The sequence below is a fragment of the Balaenoptera ricei genome, chromosome 18, assembly GCF_028023285.1.
Source record: "Balaenoptera ricei isolate mBalRic1 chromosome 18, mBalRic1.hap2, whole genome shotgun sequence".
NCBI lineage: Eukaryota > Metazoa > Chordata > Mammalia > Artiodactyla > Balaenopteridae > Balaenoptera > Balaenoptera ricei.
The window spans coordinates 72,245,604-72,257,723 of record NC_082656.1 but is presented as its reverse complement, the minus strand read 5'-3'; the positions used below and the strand labels follow the sequence as shown (position 1 = coordinate 72,257,723).

The 12,120-nt window shown below is 42.3% G+C and overlaps 1 protein-coding gene across 11 annotated transcripts in view; it reads left to right on the top strand.

Moving 5' to 3' along the window:
- Positions 1 to 10,595, top strand: part of DOCK9 (dedicator of cytokinesis 9) — a 324,209-nt gene extending 313,614 nt beyond the window's left edge. For all 11 annotated transcript variants that reach the window (XM_059903279.1, XM_059903276.1, XM_059903274.1 and 8 more), the window contains 4 exons: positions 3,120 to 3,310; positions 6,336 to 6,436; positions 6,572 to 6,710; positions 8,650 to 10,595. In XM_059903279.1, coding sequence (XP_059759262.1) covers positions 3,120 to 3,310; positions 6,336 to 6,436; positions 6,572 to 6,710; positions 8,650 to 8,772 — 554 coding nt within the window. In that variant the 3' untranslated portion in view covers positions 8,773 to 10,595. The remainder of the gene's footprint in view (positions 1 to 3,119; positions 3,311 to 6,335; positions 6,437 to 6,571; positions 6,711 to 8,649) is intronic.
- The last annotated feature ends 1,525 nt before the right edge of the window (positions 10,596 to 12,120 follow it).

The following is a 12,120-nucleotide window of genomic DNA, read 5'->3' as shown; positions in this document are numbered from 1 at the left end:
AGATTCTCAGAATTTCAGAAGGATAATTACTGGGTAGTATAAAGATTTAGAGAAGGGGATATAAAAATGCTATTAAGAGCCTATAAACTACATCAACCTTCAGTTAAAGACACACAGACCAGGATATTCTGAAGACTTTGAATTTGAGAGTTTTCCCTTGTGTTATTAATCCCTTAGGTTCTTCTTCCACTGCATTGCTTCAGAGCTGACCTCTGGCCGGTTGTCGGGGAGCCCCTGCCCTCCCTGCCCTCTGAACCCAGACTGGCTCACTTTCCTGGATAGTTTAGTCAGTTAGCTGCAGTTGTGGAATCATTTGAAAAACCTAATGATTGCCCTCCAGGCCCCCTCGGTGTAAATTTCTGAGCCTGCCTCCCTACGTGATCCCCTCTGTTCCTTCTTTCGTGGAGCTCATTCCATGGAGTTTCTTCCCGGTCACTGTTCCAGAGTCTTCCAAATCATGTCCAGACTCCTACTCAGGTTGGAAGTATTCTCCCGCCCGTCACCCTCTGTTCAGTCTAACCAGACCGTACGCCCACCCGCGCTTCTCAGCCATCTCTTCCTCGTCCTCCTGCCTGAAGGGCTGCAGATCCCTGGTGTGGGCCGTTGATTAATAACACGGTGGCTCACTCAGTCCACCACCTAATTTTCCACCTTCCAGGCCAGTTTGCTCTTTCTTTTAGCCATTTGGGCAGTAACACATTCTTCAGTTCAGCTAAATTCATTGAGCACAGGCAATGTTCCAACTTGGCATATCAACAAAACAGAGCTCTCTGGCTTGTGCAGCTTAGACTCTAGCAGGAGGAGACAGATGATAAACAGTAAATATAATGGGTAAATGTATCTGTGTTGGAAGGTAATACATGTTCTGGACAAAAGCAAAGGGGGTTGGAATTGTGGGGTTGGGGGCAGAGGGGCTGCAGTTTCATGGCGTGGCCAGGGTAGGTTTCACTGACAGTCCAGACTTGAAGGAGTTGAGGGAGCAGGCCCTGCACATGTCTGGAGGGAGAAGGCACCTTCGGGGCAGAGGCCAGCGGCAGGGGTCCCTGTGCCCGGCACATTCAGGGGACGACCAGCAGGCAGGCGTGGCTGGCGCTGAGCGAGCCCCAGTGAGAGGAGAGATGAGGCCAGCAAGGAAGGCGGGGGCCGGGGCAGTCCCAGATTGCGTGGACCTGGGAGGCTCACGCACAGACTCGGAGTTTTCAGTATCATTACACCCCTCCTTTGCCTCTTTCACTCTCCAGTTAACCATCGTAAGGAGCAGTGACTCAGGACTGTTTTGGCTGAGTGAAATCGGCGTAATGTGGACACCTCACAGACATCCTTGGAGTTGGTTTTTCTCTCTGAAATAATGGCGCTACCGCACTGTGGCACTCAAAAACACTGTGATCACACTAATCACGTGTGTTTGGACATGGCTGTTAGCCTCATGAAACGTGTGTCCTGACAAGTGAGAATGCAGTGGCCCTCCCCTCTGTAAAGCGTGTCAGTCTGTCACATCCGAGTTCACCTCTGGCCGGAGGACCGTGTCCCGTCTCCCTGGCTGATAAACAGCAGCATCTAGTTCTTGTCACGTATCAAAGGAGCCTTCAGCCCGAAGAGGTCTTACCAGTCCCAGTGTTGCCGCTTAAAAACTCTGTGTCCACACGGAACACAGAAGAAATAGTAGACACAGACCCTTGGCCTTAGATTGATAAAACATGTAGCGACTAGAACAGGCCTGTAAGTGTGTGACAAACAAGGTTGCATCACGTTGAATGTCTTTTCCAGCCTTGGTCAGACTCTGGGTAGCCCGAGGGAACTCTTTGTTTTGCAGGGAGCCGGGCTTTCTCATTTTGTGATCAGTCCTTTTTGAGTAAACCCTCCCCAGCCACTTAGTAAATAGTAAAGAATCCAAACATAACACTTCCATCTTACTTTAGCTTTGTTAAAAAATAAAATAAACTTTTAAGCATATATCTACCTGTCTGTTCATAAATATATATTAAATAAGAATATTATAGATTTTTACATATACCATATAAGCAATAAGGTAGAAATGTGAAATAGTACCGAATTGGAACCAGTTATTTTTCTGTTCTTTTTTTTTTTTTTATAAATTTATTTTATTTTATGTATTATTTTTGGCTGCGTTGGGTCTTTGTTGCGGTATGCAGGCTTCTCATTGCGGTGGCTTCTCTTGTTGCGGAGCATGGGCTCCAGGTGCTCAGGCTCAGTAGTTGTGGCTCGCAGGCTCTAGAGCGCAGGCTCGGTAGTTGTGGCGCACGGGCTTAGTTGCTCCGCAGGATGTGGGATCTTCCCAGACCAGGGCTGGAACCCGTGTCCCCTGCGTTGGTAGGCAGATTCTTAACCACTGTGCCTCCAGGAAAGCCTTTCTGTTCTTTTTTAAATGAACTCTTTGGTGTTGATATGCTCAGGTGTCTTATTATAAGAAAGGAAAACAATATCCAGTGGCGCCTTTTTTGGTAAAAAAAAAAAAAAAAAAAAGTGAGAAAAATTAAATATTTTTATTTAATGTTTTTGAATCATTTAAAAGTTTTAAAATATCTTTATTATTATGCAGCTCAAAGAGTTTGTGAATTTCTGCTTCATAAACTACTTTGCTTGGAAATATATTCTCACATTATTTTTCATTGATTTCTCTGGCTGTACAAACTTAAGCATGTGATTCAAAGTTGTTCTATGGCTCAAGCATATTTCTGTGGAACTCTTTTCTGGACTTAATTTATTATATGATATCTCAAAACTGTTTATTTAGTCTTTTTTATGTTTGCAAAGCCATCTTATACCTACTAGCTCATTCAGCTCTCATAATTTCCAAGGAAGCAGTGCATTTATGGGCGAGAAAATTGAGCAGGGAATGATAGAGTGATTTCTTCAAAGACAAACTTCTCGTATTAAAGTTAACAAGAACCCAACTCTCTTGACTTTATGTGATGCCTGTCATTAGACATGCACAACGATAAACGAGGACAGTATTCTCATTCCACGAAATACTGGCATGTGACCTAGGCAAGCTCTGGGTTCCTTATCTGTAGAATGGGAGTAATGATCACTTCTACCTCAGTACTGGTGAAGCACGTGCAAGCTGTGGACTCATTCTAGGCCATGTTCCTCCACAGCCATACACTGCTTCCCTTACGTGAAGAAGCGGATCCCCGTCATGTACCAGCACCACACGGACCTGAACCCCATCGAGGTGGCCATTGACGAGATGAGTAAGAAGGTGGCCGAGCTCCGGCAGCTGTGCTCCTCGGCCGAAGTGGACATGATCAAACTGCAGCTCAAACTCCAGGGCAGTGTGAGCGTCCAGGTGAGCCGGGCACTGGACCAAGCAAACCACAGGGCAACAGAGAACAGATCCTTAGACCTTGGGAAATTTTAGGTCGTTCACACCAGCAAGGTCCAGTGTAGATCCCTGGCTTTATCAGGTGATCCCCGTTACCTCCCTTCAATATTTGTGCAGTTTCTCCTGATACCAGAGGGGCGGTAGCCTTGGGGCTACAAGAGTGTCATTCTCACCAAGTTGTCTGCCAGGGGTAGGAGATGGCTCTCCATACAACCTGGTTTTTCAGTAATTTGAGGAACTCTGGGTGCCTAATTGGAAGCATAAAGACTCTTTTAAATATAAAGAAGTGTGGATAGCTATAGGTTTTCTTATAAAACTATTGTTTTCTGGTTTCTATGAAAATTGCACCTGAAAAAGTACATTAAGTTTCACTCTCTTAATGGTATCTTTTATTAACAAAATTATTTATTTTAATATAGCCCAGCTAATCAATTTTTCCTTTATTTGTGTGTCCTCTTTAAGAAATCTGTGTCAGAGATATTCTATGTTTTCTTTGTTTAGATTCATGTGTAGGTGTGCAATCTATCTGAATTGGTTTTTGTATGCAGTAGCATATAGGGGGTCAAGACTTTTTTTTTCCTATAGCTGTTCAAGTGATGTGTACCATTTATGGACAAAGTCATCCTGGATCTAGGTGCTGATTACACAAATATGTTCAGTTTGTGAAAATTTATCAGGCTAAACACTTATGATATATGCACCTTTATGTTTGTATAGTGCACTTCAATCATAGGGTTTTTTTTTCAGGTATTTTACTTATATGATTTCCTAAGAAGTTAGTAGATGTTAAATCACTCCCTCCAGGGACCAGCATGCTTCTTGCTTTATTGATGTTTTTAAATGTATATAAATAATTCTAGCATCTGCTTTATGTATATGTATATATTCTCATATCCAACTATTTTCTCTTTCTGGAAGGGTGTGTTTATGAAAGTTACATATAGATTGTAATACAACGGTTTCATTTCCTGAAGTCAGTTTTTGTCAACTTTTTATCAGATCCACGCTGAGCTGTTACCTAACATTTTTCTAAATGTCATTCACTGCAAAAGTATTCACAGATGCTTTCAACCTCTTCCCTTATGGCCCAAAAGACTAATGTGCCAAAATAAGTTATCAAGCGAATATGATAAATATTTTAGCCACACGACTGATTAGATAACGGGCCAGAGGCCAAAGTTTTCTGCAGCCTAAAACAAAACCTGACCTGGGAACATCCAGCCTCTATCTAAGGCCAGTGGAGGAGTGTGTGTGCCAGTAAGGGATGGGGCTGGACAGCTCCAGCCTTCTAAAGGACAAACTGTGCCCTACCATTTGATAGTGACCTTGAGGGGTTTTTTTGTTTCGTTTTGTTTTTTTAATTTAATTTTATTTATTTACTTTTTATACAGCAGGTTCTTATTAGTTATCCATTTCATACATATTAGTGTATACATGTCAATCCCAATCTCCCAATTCATCCCACCACCACCCCCCGCCACTTTCCCCCCTTGGTGTCCATACGTTTGTTCTCTACATCTGTGTCTCTATTTCTGCCCTGCAAACCGGTTCATCTGTACCATTTTTCTAGATTCCACATATATGCGTTAATATACGATATTTGTTTTTCTCTTTCTGACTTCACTCCGTATGACAGTCTCTAGGAGTGACCTTAGAGTTTTATAAATGCCCGATCATCTTTAAAAGCAAAGAATTCCATGATGAAATGAGGAGATTAAGTTTATACACGTGCACCCTCCAGGGTAACAACAAAGCTGGAGTCAGGGGAAATGAACTTTATTGTTTTATTTGTGTGTTTCTTTAATTCTTCCACCAAGAGCCTCTGGGGTTGCTGTTGTACAGGACAGAGACATCAGGTGGCTCCGTGATTCTGCACTCCACTCCAAGATCTTGTTATGCTGGACTTTATGAAGTCTCATCAGCTTCCCTTCTGCATCTTCTTAAAACTGAACATATGTATCGTTTTGGATAATTCTTCATTTGGGTTACCTTTAGGTTGTTAACATAGCTCTCCACACATATCCAGTAATCATATCCAGTCATCACCAAGGGTTAGCTAGTTGCCCCTGTCTCAGAGGGCCCCACCTCTAATGTCTGTGCCCCCCGTCTCCCCACCTCTGGTGTGAATTCTCTTGGCTCAGTTACTGTGCAAGTCCTGTATGCTGTGGACCAAGACCACGGCCCGTCCCCTTCCCCTACAGCCACAGACGAAACAGACAGCCCTCCCTACTTACCTTCCAAGTCCACCAGACCTCCCAGGAAAAATCATGCACTAATCACATGGTCAGGACCTTTCCGAAGATGTCTCAGGTGCCTGGAACTTTCTCCTTCCCATCCAGTGTGTCTAACCTTCTTTCAACACTCCCACGTTTCCTGACTTACCCAACCTCAGAGAACTCTTCTTGGTGAATTAAAGGAGACATGCAGGGCTCTGGTTCATTCATCCTGTTGCTAAATGCCCCAAATCTTTGTCTTTCCAGCCCAGCTGGATGGTTAGTTCATTTGAGGATAGCAGATCAGCTTGCCCATGTCTATCTACACAATTCCATGAGGTGAACAGTTGGTTTTTCAAAACTGGCTCATATGCTTAATTTTTCCATTTTCATTGCACTCACCAGATTGACCTCTTAGTTCAGTGTCATGTAGCACAAATAACCAGTTGGAAGACTTGGGCTCTGATCTCAGGTGTTTTGCTTATTGGCTGTTCGACCTTGAACGGGTCCTTAAGTTTTCCAAGCATTGGTTCTTCCTACATAAAATGAACCATCATCACAAGTGCCCTAAGGATGGCTGAGATGATAAAATCAAATAGCTTATAACATCATGAGCTTTATTCATGGTTTCCTCTTTGGGATCCTAAGTTCCTGGAGGGCAGAGGTCATGACTAACTCACTCAAGCAGCATTTTTAGCAAATGCCAACTGAAACTAAATTAATGATAATTGGTATTTTCTTCAAAACGTAATTTAAAATCTTTGTTCTTTATCCAGGTCAATGCTGGTCCACTAGCATATGCCCGAGCTTTCTTAGACGACACAAACACAAAAAGATACCCTGACAATAAAGTGAAGTTGCTTAAAGAAGTTTTCAGGTAAAGCACACGGGAAGTGTCTCCTTTTCTTCAAGTACTGATCGTTTCTGTGCTCACTCAAGAGAGAGCTCCTATCAGTGGGACTCATCCTTTGTTCTGTACATGCCTTGATTTCCCTCTCCCACACTTTTCCAGGCAATTTGTGGAAGCTTGCGGTCAAGCCTTAGCGGTAAATGAACGGCTGATCAAAGAGGACCAGTTAGAGTATCAGGAGGAAATGAAGGCCAACTACAGGGAAATGACAAAAGAGCTTTCTGAAATCATGCATGAGCAGGTAGGTGCCACCCTGGCGTGCTTCTCATTTTTAGGGAGCACACATCAGTTGGGGTCTCAGGTGCCCCCAGTGATGGCCTAAACCCTCCGACATCCTTCCGGAATTTTGCTCTCTGAAGGACAGTGTGGCATGCTGCACTGCCGCTACTACCTGACCGTGGGTACTTGGGGAGCGGCTAACATTGTGCTCACCCGTCACTGTCTAATATGACCAGAGGAGACCAGCACCCTCCTCCTCTTTATCACTTAATCTAGCTCAAAAACACCTCACGTTAAAAAAAATACCAATACCGTTCCTGGAAGTTTCTTTATTCACCCAGTCCTTTGGAAGAACAGGGTTTACCAGCCTGGTTTAAGGAATTCTCTGTTGCAGTAAGTGTCTTTCACCATTTAAAAAGATAGGGTCGTTCAGTTTTTTACTGTTCACAGCTGACCTGGGTGCCCTCGTGGGTTCCTCAAGGCTACTTCTTTATTCCTTGTCATTGTGGGCAGCTTTCCTGATTGCACTGCTACCGTCGTCTTCCTGTATGAACTCCTTTTGGTAGGATTACGTATGTGGGCTCAGTGGTCATCAGGGGAAACAGCTGCCCAGGGAACTGAGTGAATCTTAAAGGCCACCTCCTCTTGCTTCCTGAGGGGTCTGTTCTCCACCAGCCACAGCGACTTCTTCTGAGTCACGGACTCAGTCTTTGTGATTAGTGTTGGCACCTTGATAGCACATGACTGCTTCTGTCTGTTCCCTACGGTACTTTCATTCTCGCAAAATGGAAGCCAGGACCATTTGTGTCAGTTAACATACCATGTGATGATTTAGTGAGAAGGATCCTGTTGTAGGAAACTAACTTAAATGTCTAAGCTTTAACTTGCTTTTTTTTCTCCTCCATGCTCACACATTCAGATGGGATGGTAATGTCATTTTTTAATTTTATTTCTCTGGATCTTGATAACTGGCTCACATAAAGTTATTACTGAGTTTGGGCAACTGCAGACATTGACATAATGACCATGCACGTGCAAAAAGAAGCCCTCTTCTGGGCATTTAGAAAAGTAGGAAAACAAAATTGAATAAACATGTGAATCATTAAGCAGAAAGAGAGGGTCTCATGGGAACAAGTTTTTGGCGAAAGCTCAAGGTCTTTTCCATGGGGCCTCCAGACAGGATGGAGAGCTTGATCAGTGGGTGCCAGCATTTGGCACTAGAAAAGATGAAAGTAGGAAGAAAATTGTGGGCTGAGAATATTAAAATAAACTCCCAGATTGTATGGACACAATGCCATGCCGTGCTCTAAACTACACCTTGAACTTTCCATTATCTCAACAACTGTGAAGATTAAACTTTGAACCCTTGAGCGAAAAGAGTCATGACCTGGAGTAGACTTGCTTTTGGATTTTCCAGGGGAGCCTCTGAGTGTGTATGTTCTTCTCAGTTTCCACCTGGCAATAGCTCAAGTCTTGCACTTAGAATTCTTCCCTGCATTACTGAGCGTGAAAGAGACTTGATCAGGGTCAGCGAAGCAGCCACTCTCTTGCTCCCAGGATAGAAATCTGTAAGACCCTAAGAGAAGGAGCTGGTAGAGAACACCCGATGCTCCAGACTCAATTAAAAAAGACTTTTCCAGGGGACAAGACCAGGTCGTGTCCCCATCAAGTACGTGTAGGATAGGCCTCAAGGTGCCTTATAATCTGGTGAGGTTAGAAGACTCTCTACTCACTAACCTGGAAAGGAAACAAAACATGTTGTTCTTGACCTTCTCCTTAAAATCCTGATCAGAAAAACGTCATTTATGAGGTGAGGTAACACGCTCCCTCTGCAAACCGCCAAAGCCAAGCTCTCTGAGGGCACCACCACTCACAGTAACAGTGGCCACTGGATGATAAATGTGAGAAGTGTCATTTGGAGCAGTTTACGCTTGGGTAACCTTGTGTTTCTGTGCCTCGAGATTTGCCCCCTGGAGGAGAAGACCAGCGTTTTGCCGAATTCCCTTCACATCTTCAACGCCATCAGTGGGACTCCAACGAGCACGCTGGTTCACGGCATGACCAGCTCGTCCTCCGTGGTGTGACGTCACCTCATGGACCGCGTGTGGGGACTTGCTTTGTCATTTGCAAACTCAGGATGATCTCCAGAGCTAATCACTGGGCACATGCAGGACACGGGAGACCGAGCACAGGGAACGGTCGAGGGGAGTGCGGGAGGAGGGAAATGAGGAGCCGTGTTATTTCGTTTCGTGGCAGATTTTCTGGAAGAGTCCTAAGAGAGTGCACATATTTTTTTAAACCTTGCTGGCAATATTCAACATTTTCATTATGTCTTAACAGAGGTATGTGGTGGACACTCTTAAGCTGGAGTTAAATTTTATTCTTCCTTACAGAGTAGTATTAAAAATCAACGGCCTGGAGAAAACAAGTATTCTGGAATGTACATAGCACTGAAATCGAGGCTGGGGTAACCTTTTGCCTCTAGGCTAAGCTGGAAAATCTTGAAAATTTTTTTTTTTTTTTTCCTGTGGCACATTCAGGTTGAATACAAGAACTATTTTTGTGACTAGTTTTTGATGACCTAAGGGAACCGACCATTGTAATTTTTGTACCAGTGAACCCGGAGGTTTAGTGCTTTTATACTCATTTACTTGCATTTAAAAAATATGAAAGCTTAAGAAACTATGTGAGCTTAGGACTAGTCAAGCAGTTTAGAACCAAAGGCCTGTATTAATAAACACAACTATGCTAAACATTTAAAGTAGTACAGTATACTGTTATGTACATAGAGTTTGTTAATACAGTCTTGGCATTGTGTACATACACGTATGACATTTCTACATTTTTAATACTCACATCAGCTTCCGCATAAAGTTTAATTGTGACAGATTTGTGTTGTTCTTAGTATATGCAATACACTTGACTTTACTGTTTTATTCTTGTACATAAAAAAAGTGCAATATGGAGATGTATACAGTCTTTGCTATGGTTAGGTTTATAAACTGTTTTAAAAATTTCATCCTTTTGCCAAAACAGTGGAGTATGTCATTGGTAAATCATAAACCCTGTGGTGAATAGTGGTGTAATGTAAAGCTTTCACCATGTTATATTTTCTTTTCAGACATTAATTTAGTAATTTTATATTTGGGAAAAATAAAGGTTTTTAATTTTATTTAACTAGAATCTCTGCCCTGCTGTAATTAAACATTCTGTACCACAGCTGTATTAAAAATAACATTGCTGATTTTCCGGTAGTGAGTATTGGGTATTTATTGTCTGACAGTCCTAAGAGGGGCAGGATATTGAAATATTTGGCGGTGAAATAATGTGGTAAATGAAATTTGCTTTAAAATACCTAAGGGGGAAAAAAAGAGGGTAGGTAGATGACAAATGTTGGTAATTGTGGAAGCTGGGGCTGGGTGCATGGGAATCATTGTACCCGTTTCTCTGCCTTTGTGTAAGTTTCCATGGTACAGATTTCAAGAGGCAGGACTAGGGGCCAGATCTTCCAGAGGATGTGGATAAATGCTTTGTTACACTGCAGTCTGGCTCTGAAGTCTACTGGTTGTTCCCAAGTATACATAGACACGTTAATACTTCTGTCGTTTCCCCTTCAACTGCACCAAGGTCTCCATCTTTATCATCTCCCTGCTTGCTTTGAAGGTGAGTACTCTGGGATGAGGTGGTCATTTATCCCAGCAGTGCATCACACCCCCTGTGCCCTACATCATCATAAACGCTGAAGCCGAGTCAAGTGATGCCTCAGACTGCAGGTGCTGGTCTGCAGTCTGCCTGTGGTGTGCCCAGGGACCCAGCAGAGGAGCCACTCAGCCCCAGAGTTCCCGTGATGGAAGCAAGAGGAGTCTTTCACAAGAGATAAAATAGCTGGCTTTCCTACTTGAAGGGTTTTGGAGGCTGTCTTTTTTCATAACCAGTTGAGGAAGGAAATCATGATGCTGTGTACATCCTGAGCACCCAGATGCCAAGGATCTTTTGGTGTCTTTGGAACATTCTCTATCAGGGGGCAAGGCTGTATTTTACAGATGGCGACAAGGTCATGAAGAAGAGATGTGAGGAGTTACGACAACTCACCAGGCTGCAGCCCATTCATTAGTGGATCCAGACTTAGGGCTTGAGAAGATTCTCTGTGATTGCCCTGAGTCTCTGATGTGTCAGCCCCGTGTAATAAACCTTGACTGTCCCTAACACCAGCAGGGATAGGTATAAGAGTTTGTCTCCCTTGTTGCCGAGCTGGATTTCCTGGTCACAAATGCCTCATTTAGAAGCCATAAAATGCAAGTCATCGTGCAGTAAGATAAATACATCTAGAAAGAGATAACTTGCTACCTTGTGGTTAAACTTGGAAAGTAGTTTGTACAGATTTCATGTCAGATAAGATTCAGCTTGGAAGGTGACCAGCCCTCACTAATTACAACAGTGGAGAAAGGAACCATCTCTAAGATGAAGACATCTATTGACCCTGCACTGAAACACATTCACATCAATTAAAAACCTCATTTAGTTTAGGCATAAAATTTTAATTTTGGTATAAAGTTACACATTAAAGTAGTAGTTTATTGGGGAAAATTGTGTTTTTTAACATTAAGAAATCTTTATTGCTAGTTTTCAATAAATTTTTAAATGTTTTCCATAGATCTTATTTATTCTTTTTTTTATTGAGGTAAAATATACATAACATGAAATTTACCATTTTAATCATTTTTAAGTGTACAGTTCAGTGGCATTAAGTACATTCTTATTGTTGTGCAACCATCACCACCATTTATCTACAGAACTTTTTCATATTCCCAAACAAAAACTGTACTCATTAAACAAGAACTCCCTATTCCCCGTTTGGGAAAATTCTTTGAAGTAACTTCGGAATTAAAACACTATTTAGTACTTTATCAGGGATATTTGCCACCTGGGAACTAACTAACTCTAAGTAGTATACATAAATAAAGTCAGCCCCTTGCATGGAGAAAGCTGTTGAGAGTAGGGATATGAAATTAAAAGGTGACTTATGTAATAATCATTGGGATTTACATAACCATATGTCAGAGTTACTCAGTGTAGAAACTCCGTTTAAAAACATTTTGATTTCCATCAACAGGGGATTGTTTGCATAAACTATTGTACATCTACACAGTGGTTCCACTGTGTAGCTCTAAAAAGGGATTAATATCTCTGTTTACTGCAATGGAGTGATCTTCAAGATACCATATGTACAAAACACAAGACAGAGAAAAGTGCAAATAGTGTGCTACCCTTTATTTAAGAAAGGAAGGATAAGTAAGCAGAGATAATTGTGTTTTTTTAGATGGAAGGGAAAAATCAAAAAAGAAAAGTTTTAAGTTATTACCTATATGGGGAGAGAGGGAATAATACATAGGGGACAGAGTTAGAAGATTAACCTGTTCAAATATAATTTG